General features: G+C 47.3%; 2 protein-coding genes and 1 long non-coding RNA gene across 3 annotated transcripts in view; 1 reads left to right on the plus strand and 2 right to left on the minus strand.

Moving 5' to 3' along the window:
- The window catches only part of KCTD16 (potassium channel tetramerization domain containing 16), a 57,124-nt gene extending 53,112 nt beyond the window's left edge, over positions 1-4,012 (minus strand). The window contains exon 1 of the mRNA XM_069869463.1: positions 2,911-4,012. Coding sequence (XP_069725564.1) covers positions 2,911-3,742 — 832 coding nt within the window. The 5' untranslated portion in view covers positions 3,743-4,012. The remainder of the gene's footprint in view (positions 1-2,910) is intronic.
- Positions 4,013-6,646: 2,634 nt separating this feature from the next.
- Positions 6,647-12,661, minus strand: LOC138727092 (uncharacterized). Its single transcript, XR_011338522.1, has 4 exons — positions 12,575-12,661; positions 11,091-11,245; positions 8,219-8,377; positions 6,647-6,766 (listed from the first exon to the last, which is right to left on the minus strand). It is a non-coding gene; the product is annotated as an uncharacterized lncRNA (long non-coding RNA).
- A 1,194-nt stretch (positions 12,662-13,855) lies between these two features.
- On the plus strand, positions 13,856-20,833 carry YIPF5 (Yip1 domain family member 5). The gene is made up of 5 exons (XM_069869092.1): positions 13,856-14,012; positions 15,465-15,634; positions 16,845-16,990; positions 18,940-19,121; positions 19,767-20,833. The coding sequence occupies exons 1-5, from the start codon at positions 13,912-13,914 to the stop codon at positions 19,927-19,929; spliced, it is 762 nt and encodes a 253-aa protein (XP_069725193.1). The 5' UTR covers positions 13,856-13,911; the 3' UTR covers positions 19,930-20,833.
- The last annotated feature ends 4,548 nt before the right edge of the window (positions 20,834-25,381 follow it).

A 25,381-nucleotide genomic window follows, 5' to 3' on the forward strand; every position in this document is an offset into this window, starting at 1 on the left:
AGGAAAAGAGCAGAACCTCGTATCTTTAACTTAAACTCCCCCTGTGAGCAGGAGCCCATCCATTATGCAGGAGCTGCATTTCAAAGAACTGCTTTATTATGGCTCTATAATGCACCACCCCAGCCTGACTCCACACTCTCCTTTGCACCGGCCTATTTGAACCTGGAGTAGAGCCCAGCTGCACTCTGAGGACTTCACCATCATCCTGAGTGCTGGCTCTGCAGCCCATCCTGCCACACACTCAGAAAAACGGCTGCAGGTTTCTGTGCTGGATGCTTTCTGCATGCCCTGCATTTTGGGAAAACCTCCTCCACAGAGAACATGAATCTCCCATTAGCCTTAATAGCACCTCAGTTTGAACAAGGGGAGGAAACGCCATACAATATTCATCATGCAATTTTGTTAACAGCACTGACTGTACCCATGTGAGCGGCTGCACACTTTACACCCACTTTGGTCCATCTGATCTGCTTGCAAAAGGACTGGCACATGAAGAGTGTTCTTTATCTTTGTGCCAGCCACAGGCATGTACCTTCTGAGTGGTGTTTGGAGCATATGATGCATTTGATGTATCAAGAAAAATGCTCCTCCCTCTATTCCTCCTCCTTTGGAAGGAACCACCCTTTCCCCACTCAAAAGAGTCCTTCAACCGTTCAGCAGCAGGAGCTGCTGCAAAGACCACCTCTGCCTCTACCTACCCAGTTGTATTAGACACCTCCCGTGTTTAGGTCCATTAACCCGATCACAACAGCTTGATGAGTTAATGCTTATATAGACACAGTTGACAGCTTCTAATTAAATAATGGGGTAAGCAGCTGCACAGAAGTTGTAATGTTCTGCTAGAAAGCCAGATGTCAATGTTATTTGCCTCAAAATTTCAAATGAAATTACTTTGGGAGACTTGGAAGGGGGTTTCTTTCGCTCCCCGTGAGCTCTGTAGCTGTCAAGCCTGCTCTTGGGTTGGCCAACTGCAGCTAGACCCACGCAGGCGGAGAACCTCTCCAGCCCACCAGCGGCTTCATCACAGTGAGCAGCAAACGGCACAGAGCCAAACACGCTCATTTGGATTGAGGTAAAAGAGAGTGATTTGGCATCACGGTTGTTGCTTCGGCTTTTACCTAAAGAAGGACCCTTTGAAAAATCCATCTCTTAACTGTATCTGTGTAAAAAATCCATAAAACTGATATAAGCCAAATGCAAAGCCTGTTGAACCGGATAAGACTCTTTCCAGGAACTTTAATTGGATTGGGCTTTCCCTGCATTGGTGAGAGAAGGTTTTGTGACGCCTACAATAGACTTTCACTCTCTAAAACCTGGAAGGAACCTCTCATCGGTACCTTGCCCTGCTGCAGTAATGGGCAAGCAACAAGCAATCTCTGAAGGTAAAAATTTGAGTAATATGGAAATCAGGAGTCTGTGCTGGTTATTTTGTGCAAAACCTACCTTCATCCTCTCTTCAAGCACCAAACCATTGTGCCTATAAAGAGGCAAGATTTTGTCCTAATTTTAAATATAAATTCAAGCATGGCTTTTTCTAATCCATTTCTTTAACTACATTAATTGTCCTTCTCTAACTTGTACAACACCCTAGACTGCAAACATAAGAAGCCTAATAATAGAAATCATCCATCCCCCTTGGAATATAAGCGGATCCACGACCTTAGAGCCATTTTGCTAAGAAATCCAGCTAGAAAACTAATTTTAAGTAAATCTCTGCATGTCAAAACTACAGATGGTGTGTCGGGATGCTAACTTAGGCATCATTACATAAGCAGATTAGGGCTGCCTGTTGAGCTGACACACAAGAGTAGATGGCGCTGAATCCAGTATCACACACAAACTGCTCACTTCCTGATACATCTTTCATCTAAAACTTTTGTCAGCTCCCCGTGTTACTGAGCCTGTGAACCGTAAGCACTGCACAGAGCACAGTGGGTCTGCCGGCAAGGCATCCAGCTTCTCCAAACCCCTTGTCCAAAGCAGCAGCTGGGTAAAGCCCATTTCTACAAATGGACTGGGGAAATATTCCATCGTTCACCCTCTAGAAATGAAAATGGAGGCAAGCAGCCTCATGAACCTTTCAAATATTTAAGCACGGCAGTTGTGGAATGATTTTCTGATACAGAATTACAGAATCAAAATCACCCTCACGTTACCATTGGTAACAGTGCCTCTACCTGAATATCAGCTTAGGAAGTTAATGAGCCTGGTAGAGCTATCAGCTGAAATTACCCCGGCAGTACAGGACCCGATGTGACTGCGTCAAGCAGGGCAGATACTTCTCATTATGAAGGAGAGTTTGTTTTTCATAGGCGTGTTGCGTAACAAGGCACAGCCACTTGCCGCTCTCAGCTCTCAGCCCTCATTTCAGAGCACATCAGCTGGCTCCGGGAAGGCCTCCTGTTGAAAAGCAGCCAGGGGGACAGGATTTTGTTTTCCCTTCCCTGCGTCTAAGTGTGTCAGGTTTGTTGACAGATGGCTTGGCTGACTCTGCTTGACTATTACCAAGCAGCCATTACCTTTGCAAACAGAATCCCATTCGATGATTTTCTGTAATTACATCTGCAGTGTTTGCAGGGTTTGTGTAGCATCCCGCACGTACTCGGGAAGGCAGTCAGATGGCCGATTGCACAGCCAGAGACAGCAGCACCCATCCCTCCAGCCGCAGGGATGGGTGCTTTAGGCAGTCTGTGCTGCCACCTAGCCAAGACCAAGCCATTGAGTTCAGCCTCACTTTACATTTTGTAAGCTTAAACAGGAGCAGTTTCCCCCCCAGGTCTAAATCAAGCCTCAGTCCCCAGCAGCCACAAGAAAATCTGCACTCTTCGTGCTTTCAGAATCGTACTGGCAGTGGAAGAGAGCAGCTCAAAACAGGCAGTTACATTTCCCTCAGGAATGTCAGGTACTTACGGTAGAAGACATATTCAGTATAGCTGGACCAGACTTTGTCGTCTGTGTACTGGTTGACGAAGGAAGCTGTCACCGAGGAGTTGCAGGCCACCATGTGGAATCCACACTCGGACAACATGTCAAAAGCCCTCTCCAGGTGCTTGAACTTGAGATAAAACCTGGAGGTGTACCTTTCTGGAGCCCTGTCTGGGTCTCTGCTTTCATTCAAACTTTCTCCAAAGACCTCTTTGACCAGAGCAATCCTTCCACAAACCAAAATCCTTGGGACCCTCCTGAATTTGGCATCTGCTTGGCTCTCCCTGCCAATAGTGCATGACCCCCGGTATCCGATAGTAATGAATCCCCACTTCCGATCAGGCGGTAAGAGCGACGAGGGTGGGCATATTCTTGTGTCACTGCCTTGGGAGACCTCTTCATAGTCACTGTGGCAATAATCATCAGGGCTTTGCTTGCTGTCATCGGGAGTCAGGAGTTTGACCAAGTCTGGGAGCTGGAAATACTCAGCCTCCCTCTTGAGCCTTCCCTTCTCTGGAAAGTGGTCGGGCAGAACCACTTGCTTGTCCCTGAGATAGTCCAGAATATAGCGGAAAAGGAAACCATCTCTATCGATAAAGAATCTTCCCTTGGAGTCCTTGGCCAGATCATTGGCTGTGTCTCTCTTTGGAGTGAACATTTTCCACAGCAGTGAGTGAGGGGTGCCAACCAAGGTGGAGTGGCGAGTGAAGTAAACCTGGCCACCCACGTTTAGCTCCACTACCTCCGGGAAGGACTGCAGCCCGGTCCCCTGCTCTCGAGCAGGAAGGTAAGTCCTGCAGTTGCCACTTAGAGCCATGGTACTTTAAAACCGAAATCAGCAGCACAAAGCAGCAGGATTATCAATCACATCAAAGTGTAGAATAAGGCTCCCAACATTAAGGAGAAACAGAGGGGAAAGGGGAACTGAGAAAAGAAAAAGAGTCAAAAGGTTTGTTTAAAAACAATCTCACTTGTCCATGGGTGACAGTGTAGCAGAAGTGGTTTACACCCTCAGCCACTGAGGCCAGAGAGCAATCACTTCATAAAATGCAATCACATCATTAGATCTTCCAGCAAAACCATCAAAATCAAGGTCAAGTCAAGCCTATGGTCATTCACAGTTCTGTCAAATGAAAAACAAAATAAGACACGAATTATTCTTTTGGACACATAGAAGCTGCAACAGAGAAAAGCAGAGCGGTTTAGAAAGCCAAGCTAGATCTCCTCCTAAATAGGTCTATTTTTTGCAACTTCTATGGTTCTTTTTCATACGTACTGATCAATAGAAGGACTACAGATGGCTCCCCCATTTAAAAGAAAACACATACTTCATCTTTAAAACACCTAATTTATACAAGCCCATGAGGGAACAAGAACGGCGAGTCTTACCTTGGCTGTAACTAGTGCACAGCTCTTGTAAAGGAAAGCAAAATGTCAAGACACTCAGAACACACATACAGCCACACAGAGTCCAGTTAGCACGAAATCTGACCCCAGCGAGGGACAGCAAAGGCAAGAAAAGTGCTCTTAGCAGCATCCACGTAGATCTCAAGACTTAAACCCAGTCACAGGAAAGTTAACTGTGGCAGGCGACGAGGGAAACCAACGAATATAGCGCGATGGGGGAGAAGAAAAAAATCAATCCAGCCAGCCGCCGGAGAGCGGGGCAGCGCGGGGCGCGCTTCGGCCGGCTCAGATGACTTGCAGAAAGCCCGCAGCCCGCGCTCCCGCGGCAGCCGCCCATGTCCCCGCCGGGGCCGGGGCGCTGCGGGGCCGCCCCGTTCCGCTCCGCCCCGCCGGGCGCTCCCGCGCGGCTCCGCTCGGCGGCGGGGGGGGCGGCGGCGCGGCGGGCGAGCCCGATTGCATCATCTTAAAGGAGTCGGGGAGCGCGCCCGGGACGGCGCCAGCACCGCGGACAGCGCCCGCCCGCCCCGCGGGCAGCACCGCGGACAGCGCCCCGGACAGCGCCCCGGGGCGGCGGGTTCCGCTCCACTTCGGCTCAAGTTCCTCCCCTCTCCGTTTCTCTCCGTTCGGCTCCGTCCCCCTCCAGCCGGCACCGCCCGGCCCCTGCCCCGACACGTGCCTTTCCCGGCTGCGCGGGGCTTTCAGCCGGCGACGCGCCCGGCGGGTGGGGGCTCCCGGCGCGCCCGCCCGCGGCTTCCGAGCGGGGCCGGGACGCTGCCGCGCCGCCCGCTCGCCTCATGTCCCCAGCAGCGACCCAGAAGGGGCAGGAGCCGGCGGGGAGGGGACCCGCAGGAGGGTCGGCGTGGCGGCCGCGGTCCCGCAGCCACTTCGCGCGCCGGTCGCCCCCGCGGGGACAGCGCGGAGGTTCCGCGCCCGCCCCGGCACCGCCACCTCGTGTCCGCGGCAGCGATCGCGCAGGATCGGCCCGGCCCGAGCGGGGCAGCGATGTGGGGAAAGGGGAGCAGGGGAAACGGGGCTCGTGGGCTCCAGGACGCTCGGCCGGACGCCACGGACCATCCCGCTCGATGGGACGTCAGGCACACGCCTCAGGTTAAACAAGTACGACACAAATCACCCTCAGAAATTAAGCCATGAAGAATCATGGAATCGTTTGCGTTGGAAGGGAACTCAAAGCCCATCCAGTTCCACCTCGTGCAGGGACACCTCCCACCAGATCAGGGGCTCCAAGCCCCATCCAGCCTGGCCTTGAACCCCTCCAGGGATGGGGCAGCCACCACTGCTCTGGGTGACCTGGGCCAGGGCCCCCCAACCCTCACAGCAAAACATTTCTTCCTAATGTCCAGCCTCAATCCCACCTCTTTCAGCTTAAAAACTTATTACCTCTCATCCTATTCCTGCACTCTCTGATCAAGAGCTCCTCCCCAAGTTTCCTGGAGCCCCTTTTCTGTATTAGAAGCTGCTCTAAGGTCTCCCTGAGGAGCTGCCTTTGCTGCAGGCTGAACAACTCCAACTCTCCCAGCCTGTCCTGTTTAACAAAGCAAACCGGCCTCCTCAAGGTCAGCAGGGACCCAAGTGCCACTCTGGGAGAGCCCCTCTGCAGCATGAACCCAGCGTCTGCTGCAGCTCACACTGGCACCACTACGTGAGACGCCCCAGGCTCCTTGTTGTACGGTCACTCCTGGCCTGGGAGGCACAGTCATGCCACACTGCCCATCAGAACCCCCTGCAGATGCATGCAGCTCCTGGAGCACATGTGCATCACTGTGTTCAAGGCATCAGACCCCAGAGAACTCTGAGGTGCAGTAAAGACTGATTTCTGCAAAGCTTTGGGCCAGAGTGGTGAGCCAGGGAAGTTGTGGACACTGAAAATTCATAATCAAAAAATAGATCAGCTCAGCAGTTGTGACCACAACACGCACACACCAGTGATGTTACAGCTGGGTACAGCACACACCAGTTCTGGGCAAACCCAGGTTCCTCAGAAGGATAATGTATGGTAAAACAAAGCCTTTCATGCCAACATCAACCAAAACCTGGACGGTAGCTCCAGAGTGACATCTGTGTGTGAGGAAGCTACCAGGTACAGATATTTTTTGCTGACTACACTCAAGTTGCAGACACTTCAGTGAAATTCTGCTGAAAACATGTCCATACTTCAATAGTGAACACAAAAGTGTAATGCAAAAAGTACAATTTTAAAGGCAGAGACAGAAAATAATTAATTTGCACTTACAGACTTTTCAAATTCAGACACGAGAATTGAACACTTAATCAAACCCTTGTTTTTTACCTTAATCAATTCACTAATTCTGAAGCAACTGCTGGGTCCCTGAGCCAGTGTCTCTCACTTCTGGATCTGATTTCCCATTTCCCAACCAGCAGAGTCTGGTGCTGCTCCTGAGGCTGCTCATTGTACCTCCAAAAGAGGAAAGACCAGGTGTTGTGGATGTTTACTTGCACACGCAGTACCTGACAATCCATTCTGTAACTCTTACGAGGAGGATTTAAAGGGGTGATGTGAGAACGCGTTAACTCTGATGTCTTCATTACTTTTTTAGGAGCCTGGCACAGCCAGTGCGTACGAGCTTTAACATCTACATGACCACTCAGATGAAAGGAGAGCTTCCTTAGGGATTTAAGCTCGTTAGTGCTGCCCTTGTTCAAAGCAAGGAGCATTGCATCAGCTTTTTCAAACACTTCAGTTATTAATGTCTGTTAGCATGCTGTAATAACTTTAAAATTGATTTTCATAAAACCAGTGATGCCATATTGGCAGGTTTTAAAGAATCAATTCACTCTGCACAGTAAAAATTGAAGTTGTTCCAATGAGCTCAAGGCCATTTGTGATCACACAGGATGGTTAAGATCCAAATCACCAAGAAAGGGAGATGAAGATTACCTGGGTATTAGTTTTGGGGGCCGAGTGGAGACAGGACAGTGAGGCCAATGTGCTCAGGGAACAGCACAGTGGTAAAAGTCTTACAGAAAACAGTGCTTACTGGCAAGCGTCTGGGGAGCATTCTGACGTGGATATCACATGATCAGCAGACAGAGACACTTCAGCTCAAAGTCTTCTTGAAAAATTATAATCAGAATTGCCCTTTGAAAAGAACAAACCCCTTAGAATTTTAATCACAACAGCTTTAGAAATGCATCTGCACTTTTCAAATAACAAATGAAAGGAAATCAACTCCTGCTTTTATTTCCTTACACAGGGTGTTCCAATCATTTTACTGTAACACAGCATAATCCCCTTTGACGAAATGACTTCAGGAGTAAAAGCATCACATCATGCATCCCTACTAAATACAAGCCATTGGCCAAATCCTCCAAAATGCAGCCAGAGAAGAGTGATACTTGAAAATCTGGGCCAACTCCACTGGTGACCTCAATGTAAGATATGTGTCAGGGCCACGCCAAGGCTCATACCTATTCAGCTGCAGAGGCAACACAGCTCATCTGAAGAGCAGCGACAGATCTCTGATGGAAGAGCAAAGCAGCATCTATCAAAGGGAGGAGGATGAAGCATGTTCCACTTTTATCAGATGCCTGCATAACCTTCAATGCAGCTAGGGGAAAATTTAGCCTGAGCTTAAAGTGTACAATCCAAAAGTCACAGCAGAGCTGTGCTTAACCCCGCTACACCAACGGTGTGACATCATTCACAGGTTTGAGGTCATCCCTTACGACAAAGTGCTAAATTAGCACTCAAGCTTTCACGAAATCATGGGACAACTGACTTCATTGCATTCTGTGGGTGCTAAAAAAAAGGTAGGTGTCTGAAAAGAGGCAGCAATGAACATTTGAAAGGAAGGGTGGCATTCAGCTGGGTCTGTAGTAGCGCTGGTGTGTGCACATATCACCTTACCCCTTGCAGTGTGAATACACAAGCTATAAATACGAATCAAGTCGCCCACGCATAGCGAGAGATGTAGAAGCCATTTATCAGCATTTAGCAACACTGTGCAGAACTTCAAGACACTCGGAGCAGTAGCAATAATTCACAGCAGAAATTGAAGGAATAATTCTGGGGAGAAAAATTATCTAGGTTGGAGTTTGGACAGATTTCAGCTCAAAAGTCACACGGGCACTTTCATCACTCTGGGTGATATCTACACACAATAGTTAACATGAAAAAAAGGAAAAAAAAAACAGCCAGTACTTACAATTCTAGGCTTGCACTTTGATCCAGAAATGACTTCAAGGTGACACCTAAGGATCCTTCAGCCACACACCCCGTAACACTCAGCACTGCTCAGCAGTCTCCTCTCTAAATACTGAGCTAGTGCACCATCTCACGAGGGCAAAACTCCATCAAGCCAATGAGGAGGCAGTTTCTGAGAAGGGCAGCTTGGCAAAGAAGAAGAGCAACGCCTGGTCCCAGCAGATGCGCTGGGCCCGATTCTGGCTTACTGTCAGAGCAACGTAGCAGGGCCCCTGCTCTCACTGAGAACCAGACACCCTGTCTGTAGTGCTAAGGCTTCCAGACAAGACTTCCAATCCAACTTCAATCCATAGCAAGGAATGGTAACAGAGCCCTGGCAGGAATAAATTCCAGGCTCTTGCAGACTTCCAAACAAGGGTTCCAGACTTCCAAAAGGTGCGTATCATTCCTAGAGTGGAGTGGGCTTCACATCACATAGGTTGCTCTAGAAACTGAGTTCCCAAGAAGTGAACCAGGCAAGAAAAAGGATGATACAGAGCTAAAGTAACACATTATCCACTGATCCAGCAGTGTGAGTTACACACAGTGACAATCTCATCTGCTGAAATCCCGCAGTATGTGTGAATAAGAAGCCCTAACAAAGCTTCTACTTTGAAGAAAGAGCATAAAGAAACACTAAAAGGCAGAATCTCCCTAAGAAGAGGATCTGCCAGCAAAAGAGCGCGAGTGCCATAAAGCAGGGTTTATTAGCAAGTACATAGTAAAGCCTCATACAGATTTGCCCTTGATCTTTTATTCATAACTCAAGTGCATAATGTGTTTTCATCAAAAATAGGCAAAGGGGAAGAATATCTTTCAGAGCTGCTCAGCACGTGAGCATGAGCATGGTGCAAGGCAGGCGATTCAAGCAGAAGACATGCGATGTTTTTTTACCCATAGTGTAACATGCAGAGGGTGGGCACAGCTTCTGCAAACCCAACTGTGTGCTCCTCCTGTCGACACCCAATCCAAATCGAATTCATTGCACAAGGTTCTAGGTTTTCAAAAACTGGCAGTAAGGGGGAATCACGTCCCAGTGGTTTAGACAGAAATCGTACATCTGGTAACGTTTTGACCAAGAACTGATATTTCCAACACTGACTTTAGAATTTCACAGACAAAGCAATCTGCTAGACAAATGGTTCTGGGGGAGTCTGACACCTCAACAGCCCCAGCAGGTACAGGCAAACAGAGACGTCCTACACTGACATCTGCATACAAGGACTGAACTCAAACAAAACCCCTTGCCTCAGGGACTTCCCTTCCCTCTGACAAGTTCTGCCACAGCAAAGCCCACTTCAGCAGACTCCTTCCTCCTCTCCTTTTTCCCTTCCTCCAAGTTGTTTGAGTTATGCTTTTATTCTCAGTCTGGTTCAAATTATCCCATTATTAAGATCATCTTGGGAAGAAATGTTTTCCTGTGAGGACTGGGAGGCCCTGGTCCAGGTTGCCCAGAGCAGTGGTGGCTGCCCCATCCCTGGAGGGGTTCAAGGCAAGGCCAGGTTGGATGGGGCTTGGAGCCCCTGATCCAGTGGAGGTGTCCCTGCCCATGGCAGGGGTAGAACTGGATGGGCTTTGAGGTCTCTTCCAACCCAAACCATTCTGTGATTCCATGATTATCATCACTGGTTTAATTATTGTGTAGTTTTAACACCACAGTTTTAACAGGAAGCGGTTGTGTAGCTGCAATGCCTTGCCTTCCATTGAAACCCCCGGCCTGGATCAGGCTACGACTGCCACAGATAAGTGTGGATTTGTCCTGTGAAGCTGAAACCTAAAGCATTGCTGAGAGGCCTAGTGCAGAGAGAAAGCTTAATGAAAGCTTAACCTAATCTGTGAGTAAATTCTAATAATCTAAGCAAATCCAAATAGGTATCTGGCCAAAAAGTGTTTCAGCAGCAGATCACAACTGAGCCGCCCACTGCCTGGGATTTGGGTCTCATTTTACTGTCTAGTGAACTGCAACCAAGTCCCACAGCTCAGCAAAGTGGCACTAAGTCATCAACATCAGATACAGCCTGCACGCTCTGCAGGTCTTCCGTGAAAGCTGGGATCTTCTCAGTCTTCAAACACTGCTTTACCTAAAGTTACAAATTCACAAAGAGCAGCTGATACCCAGTTCCTGATCTCTGTGCTCTCCATGGCTGCAGTTCCTCCAGTTCAGTCCTACAAGCACACACGTTTGCTGGAGGCTGTTCTGAGGAGATAGCATGTGCACTGCACCACACGATAGGTTTTGCAGGAGAGGCTTCTAACAGGACTGTAATTTAAACAGAGTAATCTTGCTAGAAGAGATAATGTACATGTCGGTCTATAACAACAAAAGTGTAAATGTGTCCCGAGCAAAAATGAATTTAAAAAAATAGAAGAATGTGCACGTATTTCAAATCAAGAACCCCCATACACAGAGCCATGTGTGCTCAAGCAGCAAACGTTCCATTCCAGTACACATAGAAGTAGTAAGGCTACATCAAGCATGGGATTCCAACTGTTCACGTGTGCACAGCTAATGCATTGCTAAACCTCCACCACATACCTCCTCACTGACAACGATGAAGTGGCAATCACGATTCATTTCGTTCTGAAGTTTCAGCCAAGCTACATCAGGCATGGATTTTCTTGGCTCTGTCCACTGCGGCCCACCCAAATCAGCAACACATGTTCACCCATTCCTGCACTCAGCATCAGGACCTTCGGAAGATAATAGAAACAAATTTGAATTAACAGTTTGAGCACAGCCTTCACCCCTGGCCCTACATGGAAAAAAAAAAAAGGAGAGCAAAATGACAAAACCAGAAGGATAAGTGGAGTGATTGACAAAGGACTGTGAAGGAAAGGAGTGTCTTCACTAATATTAGAGTGTCTTTGCAGCCCCAGTCACTAATTTTTGACTCAGTTCCAAAGTAATCCCAGCTCCTGCAGCTTATTTGTGAAGGGTAGGCTAACAGCCAGTCTTTAATAGAGACAAGAAGATTCATAGCTCTAGTAAATCTTTTGCCTGGCCTCAGGAAAATATTAGTTTTATTTAAGGTGGACATGCGAAGGGGTCTGAAGGTCTAACATAAAATGACAGCAATTGTTTACTTTTCACTCAGCAGCACCACCACCGACTCCATTTCCTCCAGCGCCTGCAGCTCCACACAAACTCTCCGATCTGAGCAGTGAAGGGAGCTCACCTTGTTCCCCTTAGGAGATTCAGACAGGTCACGGGACAAGGTGCTAAACTTATTGGCAAAAGCACTTTGTGTACCTAAGTCGTGGCCTCAAGAGAAAGAAAATAGCCTTAAATGAGCCATATTTCTAGGGCCAAAGACTACACTTCTCATTTCACTGATGCCAACAAGAATTCTGTCTGAATCATATGAACACCATTTTGTCCCTACTCTGCTCTGTACTTACACAAGGACTTGCAACTACATTTCCTTTGGTGAGTAAGAGGAAAAAAATCCTGGAGAGAAAGGTATCTCTGATTAAAAAGTTGCTTGGTAATAAATTTCTCTGTGACCTCAAAAGCATCACCATTAAACCTTCCTTATAAACTTGCAATGTTATCTCTGCCCATAAACTGCACTGAAACCAAGGCTTTGCACCCAGCTGAAAGCCAATAACGCTGCTGAGCATCGACAGCCACCAGGAACCCAGCAGAAGCTGTAAGCCCTGTTAAGCCCTCGTGCTCCACTTCAGTTACCTCAAAGGCGAGCTGACTGCTCACTCAAGCACAGGGTAACCATCCCAGTGCCCTGGACAACCTGCTCCTCGGAAGGTGCCAAGAGGTAGGAGGAGTGCAGGGATGAGCAAGAGTGAGACCTGGGACTAAGCTGGACACAAGGCCACCATGCAGCCCACCAACTAATGGGCAACTGCTGTGCTTAGGTCCTGCACAGCCAGCCTCTCCTCGTCCCTCTGACGGATTGGGGACTGATTGCAAACACGGTAGGCATGGAGCTGGGCTGTGTCTCCAGCAGTGGGACCAGCAGGGCGAGGAGGGGATGTGGCCCCTCTACTCTCATGAAACCTCACCTGCAGCCCTGTGTTCAGCTCTGGAGTCCACAGCACAGGAAGGACATGGAGCTGTCGGAGCGAGGCCAGAGGCGGCCACGGAGATGATCGGAGGCCTGGAGCACCTCTGCTGCGAGGACAGGCTGAGAGGTGGGGCTGTTCAGCCTGGAGAAGGGGAGACCACGGAGCAGCTTCCAGGACTGAAAGGGGCTCCAGGAGAGCTGGGGAGGGGCTCTGGGTCAGGGAGGGCAGGGACAGGGTGAGAGGAACGGGTTTGAGCTGAAAGAGGGGAGATTGAGATTAGACCTTCGGGAGAAACGGTTTGCTGTGAGGGTGGGGAGGCCCTGGCCCAGGCTGCCCAGAGCAGGGGTGGCTGCCCCATCCCTGGAGGGGTTCGAGGCCAGGCTGGATGGGGCTTGGAGCCCCTGATCCAGTGGAGGTGTCCCTGCCCATGGCAGGGGTGGGACTGGATGGGCTTTGAGGTCCCTTCCAACCCAAGCCGCGCCGTGGCGTGGCTCCACGACCACAGCCCCGCGGCCGAGCCTCGCGCCCGCAGGGCCCCGCGGCGGAAGGAGCGGAGCCGGGCGGTGAGCGGGCGGGGCGGATATCAGCCCTGGGGGGCGGGGCCAGAGCGGGATGGGGGCCGGGACCGGGCGCTGATTGGGTGTCGGGGGCGGGGCCGGGCGCTGATTGGGTGTCGGGGGCGGGGCCGGGCGCTGATTGGGTGTCGGGGCGGGCAGGGCGCTGATTGGGTGTCAGGGGCGGGACCGGGCGCTGATTGGGTGTCGGGGCGGGCAGGGCGCTGATTGGGTGTCGGGGCGGGCAGGGCGCTGGTTGCTCCGCGCAGGCGCGGCCGCTGCCCCGGAAGCGCTCGGGCTGACACGTCGCAGCGGGCCGGGGCCCGGCGGGCGCAGGTGGGTGCGGGGCCGGGGCCGGCCGCGGGGCACGGGGTCTTACCTGGCCCCGGCCCTTCATTCCACTCTCCCTCCCTGCGTCCCTTCCTTCTTTCCGTCCTTACTTCCTTCCCGGCCCCGCTTTACTTCTTTCCTTTTTTTAATTCCTTCCGTCTGGCCTCTCTCTCTGCCTTCTGTTCCTATTTGCTCCATTCCTATTTGCTCCATTCCCTTGTTCCTTTTCTTGTTTCTTCCCCTTCACATTTTCTTCTCTCGTTTCTTCCTTTGTTCCTTCCCTTTCCTATTTCCTTCCCTTGTTTCTTCCCTTCCCTTTCCTTTCTCCTTCCTTCCTTGTTTCTTTCCATCCTTCCTATTCCTGTTCTCACCCTTCCATCCGTGCTTCCCATTCCCGTTCTAATCCTTCCGTCCTTGCTTCCCGTTCCTGTTCTCTTCCAGATCGCTGCCATGTCTGGGTTCGACAGCTTCAGCACTGACTTCTTCCAGACGGGTTACAGCGTGGAGGACCCTGCGCAGGCCTACGGTTACAGCGCGGGGCCGTACAGCAAGTAACGCCTGCATGCTCTCTGTGTTGTGTGTGTGTCTGTAGGTGTTGAGGTGCTCCTCGTTGGCCCCAGGGCTGAGGTTGGGCACTCCTGGGACAGCCCGTGTGTCCAGAGGGGCTTGCGCCTCAGCCTGCTCCCTCTGCCTTTTACTGAATCCCTCTTGCTCTTTGGGAAGAGCGTGGCCTGTATCCTTTACACAGAGTTCTAGAGGAGCTGGGTGTTGAGTGCCTGCCTTCTGCATTTGAAAGCAAAGGTCAGGAAATGGACAGAGAGGTTGTATGAGTAACCAGAATTATAAGAATAGTCTTCATCTCTCTGGAAAAAGAAACACTGTTGTTCTGTAAGCCCATCTCCAGGCACTTGGGGAGCGAGGAGCATTTGGGTGTTGCAGAAGGAGACTGTGTTGTTCTGGTGGCTCCCAGGTCTGGGTAGCTCCCTGTGGGATTTGGTGGGTGACACAGGCGGTGGGACCCCAGCAACAGACAGAGCCAGTCGAGGCAAGTTTGCATCCTGGAAAGGATTTCAGTGATGAGGCTGAACCCTGCTGATGCCAGGAAAGGAAGGGGAGCACATTCTGGTTTCCTTCTTTATATTCGTATTTCCATAGTTAAATATTTTGGGCACGATGACAGGAATTTCTGTACTCAGCCTTGGAAATGTGAGCAGCAAGAGTAACTCGGGCATTTGTTTAAGCACAGAAATTACTTTGCTTAGGCTTTTATTTAAAGGCAGTAATGTACGTTTATATACATATGAAGTCTGTAATAAACAGTATTCCAAAGAGGGTATAAATTGATTTGTTAGTAAGTAATTGAGAATACATGAAGTAGAAGCTCAATGATGGGCCTTTTTCTTTCCCCTGCGTCATGTCCTGTAGTTGGATGTTGTAAAGTGTTTAATGTCCGTATCGTGATTCCTCCTTAAATGCCTTAATGCTGCCTGATGTGTGTGACCCTGAACTGAAGGAGAAAAACGTTCTTTTTTTTTAAAACTAAGCTCATTTTTCAATCTAGAGGGTAACAAAATGATGGTTTGAGCAGCTTTGTTCTCTAGAAGTGAGTTTGCAAATAGACTTGCTAAGTAGCAAATGAATGTTGGAGCCAAGTGAGATGTCAGTGATAATTAATGGGCAATACTTGAGTAAGTTTGAGATGTGATGTTTTCCTGCTGAGTTCTGCAGCCTGGAGTAGCAGTGCAGTCAGGGGTAACGCTCATTTCACCAGTCCTCTGACTGCAACCCAAATACCAGCACTGGCCCATCCAGCAAGGATTCCCTTGTTCAGCTGAACAGGAGCAATCTAGTGTGGCCTTGAAAGAGAATAAAGGCTTGTTTGCTGCAACTCGTTTGCTGAAAATAAATTAGCTTTGCTTTTGCAGGGAGGTGTTTAAAATAAAATTCTTATTTGTCCATAACATTCTTCTTTGTCAATAATTCTTTGTCCATTTGTTCTCTAGGCAGTATGGAGGCTACGACTACTCTCAGCAAAGCGGATTTGTCCCTCCAGACATGGTGCAGCAGCAGCCGTACACAGGGCAGATTTACCAGCCAACGCAGGCATACACTCCAACCTCAGCACAGTCCTTTTATGGAAGCAATTTTGAGGATGAGCCTCCTCTATTAGAAGGTATCCCTTATGCTTTATGGCCAAAATCTCAGCCTCTTCCCAGTCTGGGCATAGGTTGAGTAGCAGGGTGTGTGTTCTCTGTTTCTCAAACTGCTGGTTTGAAATTCTCATTGATATCTACTTAACTGTCCTTTGGTAAATGGAATACACGTTCTTGTGTGAGCCCCAGCAATTTGTGCTTTGTCACTTCATGCCAGCTGTTCTGCGGAGCTTGTGGTCAGTGAGAAGGAGAACCTGGCTTCACACAGCTCCAGTGACAAAGCATTTCATGTTTCTGTTGATGCAAATAATGCTTATGGTTGCCCACTTTCTGTAAAATAAATGGGTCCAGGTGGTTTCGGTTGATTCTTTGGTTAGGACTGAAATCTTTCATTGCTAAAGAGGAATGCTAAACACTGCAGGAATGTAGAACACAGCCGGTGCAGAATAGTTATGTTGTTTGTGTCTGGGTTGATAGCTTTAATTTCCAGCTGAGGTTCACTGTTGCTCAGTACCAAGCAACTGAACAAACTGTACTGTCACTGGTGAGAGAGGTGGTATTCCTAACACCCATCCCCTGTTTCTGATACCTGCTGTTCTTTTTGTATTCTTCAAACATGTATTTTTTATGTGGATGCTTCCCAGAGCCCGAGGTGCGCACATAGAAACTGCACCATTGCTGGCTCTTGATACGTGATTGTGGATGGAGACTTGAAATCCTTTCTTTCTAGAAGGAGCAGGCAGACTCCATGCCACGACACACTGAGTGTTAGCAGGGACGGATGGGATTTTTGGTGGGCTCAGTGCCTGGGTTGTGAAGGAGAAATGTAATTAATTACAGAGAAATTACTTTGACTTAGAAATCCTTGAGCCACCAGTCACTGGAGACTTGGGGGATCTGCAAGTTCTGGGCTTGTATTCCTTCCTACGTACCTGCTTTTGGGCACTTACAGGCAAAAGGTACTGGGCTCGAGGGACTTCTTGGCTGAGCCAGAATATGGCACTTATGCTCTTTAGAAACCATCCTTTAGAAACTACCTTGTCACTCCTGAGCATTTGAGACTTGTAATCTGGAGGCAGCACTCAGCACCTTGAGGGAAGGTGCTCTGGTCCCATAGGATAGAGGAGATCTGGAAGTGGAGAGGCAGGGAAAGCTAAGAGTGAAGCAAATGGCAGTGCTGGAAAGAGAAAATGAGATAAATATTCATATTTTTTTTCATGTAATTTGCAGAATTGGGGATCAATTTTGACCACATCTGGCAGAAGACGCTAACGGTGCTGCACCCGTTAAAAGTCGCAGACGGCACCATCATGAATGAGACTGACCTGGCAGGACCAATGGTCTTCTGCCTAGCTTTTGGAGCCACGTTATTACTGGTAAGTTATCCATCGCAAAATATTATTGTTTGTGTATTCTACGCTTGGAAACATTGGAAAGAAAGCCAAGTGCCCTGTAGGTTTATAGGAAGTGGCTTCTTGGGATGGAGGCCATCGGGGCCCATCCTGACCCAGAATTTATGTCTCTCTGGAAGAGTAGCAGGGCCTCACGTGCCCCTGGCTGTCACTTCTCTTCATTGGAGCTTGGATTGGGGTCTTTAGGCTTGGTTTTCGCATGGCGATGATTTCAATGTAATTCCTGTTTCTTTTCATACTGTGCTTTGAGGCACAAGGCTCACTTTTGTAACTGGAAGGGGTGTCATCTATGTTCTCAGATTTGTGCCTCTTTGGGGGCTTTTATAGGTGTCGAACTTTCAGAATCACACCTTGTCATTTTGCAGTGTCTTTGTCTCCTATCTTATCAGGAATGGGAGCCCTGGACACATTAAATATTTGAGTATTTGTCATTTTCTCATTTAGGAGTTTATTTTATTTTTTTAACTCTTCTGTGTTTAGTATTTGAATCTATTTCTGTTTTTTGTTTTATCCTATGTCTTTGCTCCATGCTCTTTATTCGTTGTTCTTTACGCATATTCAAGAGGCAAGGAGACTTAAAATTCCTGTATACAAAGTGATTTCATTGGCACCGGTGCACCAGGCTTGACTTTCAGTATTGGGCTCAGTCTGGTAAAGCACCTTTGCAGTCAGCCTGCTTTCAGACTGTTTGTACTCCTTACCAGGTCAGCAGCTGTTGAAGCCTGGGGTTCTTTTGGTTGGGCTTAATTGAAATAAGATTGTGCTTTAATCACTCGGAATTGTTGATTATGAAAGGGCAGCAAACGATCCTCCTTGTCGTTGAAAGCTTCAGTATCTTTAATCTGTTTTTTCTCTGGATGCCTTCAGGCGCTGCATTTCATTTTTGCCTAAAATTTCCTATCACTGTGAGGATGCTTGGAGCACAGTGTAGGTACCAAGGGGACTTCAAGACTGCCTTTATAAGTAACCTTTATTTATGGAAATTAGGCCAGCAGAATTAATGAATGTGTTTATAATGGATACATTTGAACCTTCTCCTCTCAAGAAATTACTAGAAATCAGTACTTTCTCCCGTGTGCTTTTTTTAAATCCCTTGGGTGTAGGGAAACAAGCCTGGGTGAGCAAATAGGTCAAAGCAGATGAGGCTGTTTTCTGCAGCACTAGAGAAAGAAGAGAGCTGGGGTGTAAGGAAACTCAGTTTGGAAGTTGGGAGAGGCCTCGAAGCCGCGTGCCTTTAACGGTGTGTTCCTGCGCTCCAGCAGGGGTGGATGCTGTGTGCTGGGCACTGTGTTGGGTGTTGAAGGGCAGCATCGATGTCATTGTTGAGAAAGTGGGTGAAGGTTCAGGATACATAGTTTGAAATAAACTTGTGAGGAAGCAAAGTTTTGGGTTTGGCTTCTCAAATTTTCTATGAGTTCATTCTGCCACTCACGTACGGTGCTTTACAGCTCAGCTCCTGCTGGTTCTGGAAGCTTTTGTGATTCACATTGTGCTGTAACTTTGTGGAATCTGGCACAAATTAAATTACTTGAGCTCTAGACTTCTCAAGAAGTTCCCAAATTACAGTTTTTGGATCTTTATGCACTAGTTCTGTAATGATGAGGATTGCAAGTAACTGATCGGCATGAGAGGTTGGTTGGTTAAACAGTACAGAATTCGTAGGATTTTTCAGCCCAGATCAAAGAATAACGGTTTGACCGAAGTCTCTTCATTGAGGTAGGTAAAGCTGGGATAAATGTGCCTTGGGTGCCTGGAATATACGGATGTGCCGGTTGAATTTGGAAATAGGAATTGGGATGGGGGAGAACTGATGTTCACCTGTAAACCCTATAAACGTCCTGTCCTTTTCCCTTTGTTCATGGGGTCATTACTCACTCTGGGTGCTAACGGACACTGCTCTGCTTGACTTTCAGGCTGGTAAAATCCAATTTGGTTATGTGTATGGGATAAGTGCAATTGGATGCGTAGGGATGTTTTGTCTCCTGAACTTGATGAGCATGACGGGTGTCTCCTTTGGCTGCGTCGCCAGTGTCCTTGGATACTGTCTTCTTCCCATGATCCTGCTTTCCACCTTCGCCATTGTATTTTCCTTGCAGTAAGTACATAAACTTTATCATTTGGTAACAGATCCCTGTCCTGTGGGAGGAGGAAGGAAGTTATTAAAAGGAATTTCCATATTCAGTGTTGGAGCTGCAGATAGTTTGAGTATGACAGGAATTGTAGTAAATGTAAAACCAAATATGAACAATCTTCAGTTACTTACTGGGCAAAAGATAGGTGAGTGCTGGTTTTATCTGTAAATCAGTTAACATCTCTTAAATCCCTAGATTCAAATAACATCAAGTTTCTTTTCAATCAGCTTTGAATCTGACAAATCTCTGTACCTCTAAAGTCTAAAAGTGATTATAATTTAAGGTGCAAATCTGAATTTGACAAACAGAAGGTGATCAATGTGATTCCTCAGAACTGAGTGTAAAAATTAGGGCCTGGAAAGAAAGCACTTGCTACCATTACTTCACTCACTGCTTTTAAGCATGGTTTATTTGGTTTTTTTTTATGCTGTCATAATTGAATTATTACTCTTCTGAAGTCTTTAGTGGAACTTCCATTTTAGAAGTCGAAGATAAGAGCTGAACTTCACCTTAGGATCTGTAGGAGGTGTTTGAAGCAGTATGGTTACGGCATCTTGAAGTGTGTAGACAGCAGTCACACACAAGTTCTCTTGTTACTGTCTTTACAGGGGAATAGCGGGGATTATTCTCACGGCTGGAGTCATTGGCTGGTGCAGTTTTTCTGCTTCCAAGATCTTTATTTCTGCCTTAGCGATGGAAGGACAGCAACTACTTGTAGCGTACCCCTGTGCTTTGCTGTATGGGGTCTTTGCTCTTATTTCGGTATTCTGAAAAGACTCTACAAACTGTCGGACTCCAGCGGGCCAAAACGAAATCATACACTTGGACCATTTTGTTGGACCAGAAACAGCTGCAAACAACTGTGTAGTGTTGCTGTCACAAACCTTTGCCCTGTTCTAAATCGTTTGGAACCATGAAAACCAGTGTCTCGTGTTCACTTTTTTAGGACTTGGAATACCGTTTTCAATTGACCGGAGGTGTCTATAGCTTTAATAAGTGTTCATGCTTACCAGGTTAATGTCATTTCTGTCCCATTACTACAGCTTTAGAACAGGACCTTTTGGTTGTTTATATGAGGGTTGGGGTTTTGTTTGGTTTTGGGGATTTTTTTTTTAGGGGAGGGAGAAGGATTGCAGTTAGAAATTGATAGATTTTTATCAGCAAAAATTAACAGAACTGCAGATGCTATAGATTTGGGGTACTCTGAATAAATCTGCAGTAATAAACAACCTGTGTCTTGTCCCCCCCTACCACAAGCAAAATGCACAAAACAACACAAGGAATTAGAGTGTTTTCTGTATTTTAACAAATACGCTCTCAAGCCCTTGGTCTCATTTATTTGTTCTTTTGATGTGATGGTATTGCAGCATTTAAGATACTTAAATTATGAAATAGAAAGCAGATGCTTAAAAATTAAAGGGATCTGTAATTCTGTCATACTTGAAACACAAATACACTTGGATGTCTAGGTTGCTAGATGTTAACTTGTATTTCTGAAGAGGATTTCAACTAGAGTTTCTTTTCCTGACGGTGCACATCCCAGTAGACAAAGAGTAATCTCTTGCAGTAATTCCAAGAAAAACAGCCTTTTGAAGATGTTATGCTTGTCAGTATTGTAGTTATTGGAAAATAACTTAAGGCATATTGATTAAATTTTCCTTAAATTTTGAAAAAAGGTGTTTTATTTCTCTAATCTCTTTTTTAATGGAGTTTTAGTAAAAGAGAAATTTCGATATTGAAGCAAAACTTATTGAATTTCATACTTTATTTGGCCACAAATACTTAATCTGATGTGGGAAGTATCTCGTTAGTGATGTTAGGCACTTATGATTACAGGTGTAAGAAGTGGGAATATAAATTGTTCTTCTTCACCTAAGAACTTGGTAATTCTTAAAACAAGCAAGGAAAGGACACACGTATATTTTAACTCCTGAAGAGGGGAGTTTTCTCACGTAGATGTAATTCCCGACCTGCCTTGGAAATGGAGAAACTCTACTGCAGTGCTGGTTTGTAGCTGCCGTTCTTCAGCAGAGGAATTGGGGGGGTTGTTCTAATGGATTTGCCCCAGGTACCAGCCTGATGTTCCTCTGCCATGTCCGTGGGATGAGCCGCTCCTAGGCTTCAGGAGTCGCATTCATGGCCCGGTGCATTCTGTTAACACCTTCTGGTAAGACTCCACATGCAAATTCATCTTAGAAGGACAGCTTTCATCCAGCTGGTGCAAGAAGGAATCATTCCAAAGACTCAGAACATGCTTGTGTTCACTTTTCCCTTAGTTCTGCACCTTCTAAAAATCTTGTCCTAGTGCTGCTAGAGCTGCTGACAATGTCTTTGTTGGCCCCAGCTGGCTTTCGCCTATGACGCTGGATGTGTTGAGAAGCGTCATAGGAGTGTAAAGCCTTTGAAAACCAAACATAGATGCGCAAAACCCTTCTGGATTGCATGGTGCTCTGTAACTGGCTGTAATCAGTGGATTTTAAAATGCACAGACTTTAGTTTCCTTCCAGAAGCAAATTCAAGAGCCTGGATAATTTTCTGCTTTGTTACGTTATTACAACTTATCATCCTAAATAAAAGTGGGAAGTTGATTTTGTTCAGCAAAATGTTTTACTCCGTACCTTGTGGTTCTGATTTCTTTGGATCAGTAGAGCATGCACCAAGTTCCTCTTCCTTTTAATGAAGAACAATACCTGCTGATGGAGCATGATGTCCTGTATTTGTACCAATAAATTACAGCAATTGCCTTTACTAATGAGGCCTAATTAAATACAGAACTATTCCAGTAAGTGTAGCAGCTCACATACTTCCTTGAGCACATAAGGTTCTAATACTCAGATACTGTATTTCTGTGAAGCAGCTCATGAAGCCTGCCTCGCATTTACCAATGTGGTTCGTTTTGTAAAGCTGGGGCTGCTGGTGAAGGCAGCTCCAGGGTGATTGCTGACCTGGTAAACTGTTATACATCACCTTTTCTCTCGCCACAGCACAAGCAAGCAAAGTGCCCAGGAGTTAACCTGTCTCAGCATGGCACTGGCAATACAACCACGGAGTTTAGGAAGAGCATGCCAGGAGGTATTTGTTGGCATCCGTGTGTTCACAAAGCCCCGGTTTGGACAGTAGAGCACTCCACGTGTTCCACTCGAGCAGGGTGATCCGACTGGTTGGTTTCAGGAGAGTTCTGTGTTCCTCAGGTCATGTGGACAATTCAGCTGTGAATTTTTGACTGGGCCCTTGGTGGCAGGAGAGGAACGATGGGAGCAGAAGGTCCAACAATTCAATGCATAGAGGACTTTATGAAAACACAGAATTTTATCTAGACTGGTAGTCTCACATATCCCCTATTCCTGGTACATTAATTAATGTGATTTCATTGACTGTTCATTGTCTTTCTAAAATCAATTGCATTGGCTTTCTGTAATAATGTTCTGCCCTCATTCTTGCTTCAATTTCAGTTAGATTTTAGACAATTTAATCCTGCCATTGCATAGAAGGATGAGGTTGTGTGCGCTAATTCTTCCCTCTCACATTCACCTTCCATGTTTAGTAGGACTTTTTTTAATTCTTTACTTTCTAAACTTGAACTCTGCCCCCTCCAGTCTGTTAGCACCACTGTCCTCATCTCACTTTCAGATGACATTCTAACATTACTTGCTTCCATCCCGCATTATCTCTCGACGTTTGTGTTACTCAGCTTAAAGCATTCACTTATGAATGCTGGTGTTGCCTTTTTAAAACCACTTTGGTTATCACACCCAGTCTTGAAATTGTTTCCTATCCTACACCAGTTTGTCCATGTTTTGACAGGGACTTTGTTTTTCAGGTCACTCCTTTTGCTTTGAGACAGCTGCTACTGCTAACTGCAGCTAAGTCTTCTTTCCATAGGCAACGTTTCTGTGGGTGTCAACAAATTATGGGGCACTGTACTAAAAAGCATGATTCTTCTGTGTTCCTGTGCCTTTTGTCTGGGCACAGGTGTTGGCATCTGTTCCTGGGGGGCTCTTGCTTGTTTAGTGCTGGATGAATGCCCTTAAAAGCCACATATAGCAGGGACTGATGTGGTATTTTATATGAAGCCAGATGTTCCTCCACCCTTGCGGCTGAAGAGGAGCCCCCTGGATTTGTCTGGGAGCACTGGCACCACTTACGCTTTGCGCTGCCTCCAAAGCCCTTACCTGTTCCCATGGAGCTGAGCAGCGCAGGCTGCGTCTCTGCAGGGGATGTTCACTTGGCTTGGTGAAAGAAGCTGCAATCGATGCCGTTCTTTAAAAGTTTGTTAATGGCTTTTAGGAACCACGTTAGCTAAAGAACAGTCAGTACTTCGGGATGTAACGTGCTGTGCCACAGAAGCAGGGTTTGTGAAAGAGGCAGCGGCTTTGGGCTACGCCAGCTGATTTACCTGGACCAGATTTCAGTCTCTGTGGCTTCACCGAGATGGAGCGTCTGATGTTAACGGTACGTGCTGTGTTCTAGCAAAGAATGAAGGAATGGAGTAATTGCTGTTTTCTGCTTCTCCACTGGGTGGGCCTGCAGCACCTCTGTTGTGCCAGGGGCTGCTGCGCTGGGTGCTGCTGAGCTCTAAGGCAGGACTGGGGCTGGCACAGCTCAGCACCAGGGAGCCTTTCCCCTCCTTCTCTCCTCCTTGGTCCTCTCCCACAACATCAGGAGCAATTACGTTCCCAGGTATTCAAACCGCTCGTGTTGTCAGGCTGGGTTTCTGTTACCTGCAGTGGGCAGGGGTTCATTTCAGTCCGGGACGGTCGAATTAGCGGAGAGGCTGTGTGGGCTGAGTAGCCTTCTGGCAGCAGGAAACCTTTGTTGCGTCTCTTTCTTTGTATAAAGCTGTAATATTTCTTTTCTTTTTTTTTTTTTTTTAATCCACATTACCAGGTAGTCCTTTTGTTTTCTCTACAGAGGCCAAAGCCCGTGAAGTTATTTTTCTCTGTGTAACTCACTGCTGTGTGATAGAGACAGGCCAGCTCTTCCCTGGGTGGGTCGTTGCATCGCGGCACTGTCTGGGTACCTGTTGTCTGTGTCAGTTGGCCCATCCTCCCTTTGCTATACCTCTTGAATTTGGTTAGACAGCACCCCACTCAGAACAGAAACAATTTGTTTACACAGTCTGTGGCATTAGAAGATTTTTAAGATATTTTGTTGTTGTTTAGGAGTTCAAGCCCTAACACCTCCAAATGTGAGGAGCTGAGATTATTTATTGTGGCCTTGAGCGCCCTGTGAGACTGGGGAGTTCTGTTGTCCTCTGTACACGAGGGATGGGGTGAGGAGACGTGTGTAATTTGTGTAAGTCCTGCTGCATTTGCCCATTTTTATGCCAGCAGAACACAATGGGATATTTCTCCAGGGGGGAATTCTCAGTCCAGCTCTTTGGGACACAGTTTGAAAGTGGGAGGAGGTTTTGTAATTGCAAAGGGTGCCGACTGTGTTTGCCAGCTTTGTGCTTTCCCAACCCAGGCCAGCAGGCCACGAGCCAAACAGCAGCCCATGCTTTGGGAAGGACCGCAAGCGCTGGGCTCTGAAGGACATTCTTTTTCTCCTATTATTTCTTTGCTTTATTGCAGGAGGAACTGATTTTGGAAAAGTGAGGATTCTGTGGTCCTCATTGGGAATGGTGAAGTGGAAGATTGTCTAAAATTAGATCCTAGTCCTGGAATAGGCCTCTCAAAAATGGTAATTACTGTAATTACGTGTCTTCAGGAAGAAGGGCGTAGCTCTAGTTCTTTACACGCTAAACTCCCCCACATCGTTCTTGGAATTACAATGCTCTGACCATATGTATTTTGATTTGTTTTTTTCCCAACATTCTTACTTTTCTGCTAGGAAAATCTCATCTTCTGGGATACCCACCTTACCTACTTATCTACCAGCCCTGACCTATTTGCCTTGCTGTCCCAGAATCTGCATCCGCTTTTGTGCAAGAGCTGAAGTCAAAGGTAAGAAGCATTCCATGCTTTGCTCGGAAAGCTGACCCAGCTCCCGTGAGCCTGCCCCTCTCTGCTGCACGGGGCCACTCGGCAACACGGAGTGATCATCAGCCTTTGAACCAGACCCTGCCAAACACATTCTTTACCTGCCTGTGTTTTCTCAAATCTGGGGATTTACTGCTGAAGAGGAGTCAGGAAAATCCTCTTCCCAGACTGCTCGTTCCCTGGCACAGTGTGAGGTAGCTGCTGAGCACAGAGGGTATTTTTCCCTCTGCATCTTGTGTTGA

Source organism: Phaenicophaeus curvirostris, chromosome 15, assembly GCF_032191515.1.
Source record: "Phaenicophaeus curvirostris isolate KB17595 chromosome 15, BPBGC_Pcur_1.0, whole genome shotgun sequence".
Lineage (NCBI taxonomy): Eukaryota > Metazoa > Chordata > Aves > Cuculiformes > Cuculidae > Phaenicophaeus > Phaenicophaeus curvirostris.

What these genes read in the sequence shown, in the direction of transcription:
- YIPF5 (XM_069869092.1), top strand. Translation starts at nt 13,912, where the DNA reads ATGTCTGGGTTCGACAGCTTCAGCACTGACTTCTTCCAGACGGGTTAC. An exon ending in TGAGCCTCCTCTATTAGAAG is followed by an intron (nt 15,635 to 16,844) that starts GTATCCCTTATG and finishes TGTAATTTGCAG; the next exon opens with AATTGGGGATCAATTTTGAC. An exon ending in GCCATTGTATTTTCCTTGCA is followed by an intron (nt 19,122 to 19,766) that starts GTAAGTACATAA and finishes CTGTCTTTACAG; the next exon opens with GGGAATAGCGGGGATTATTC.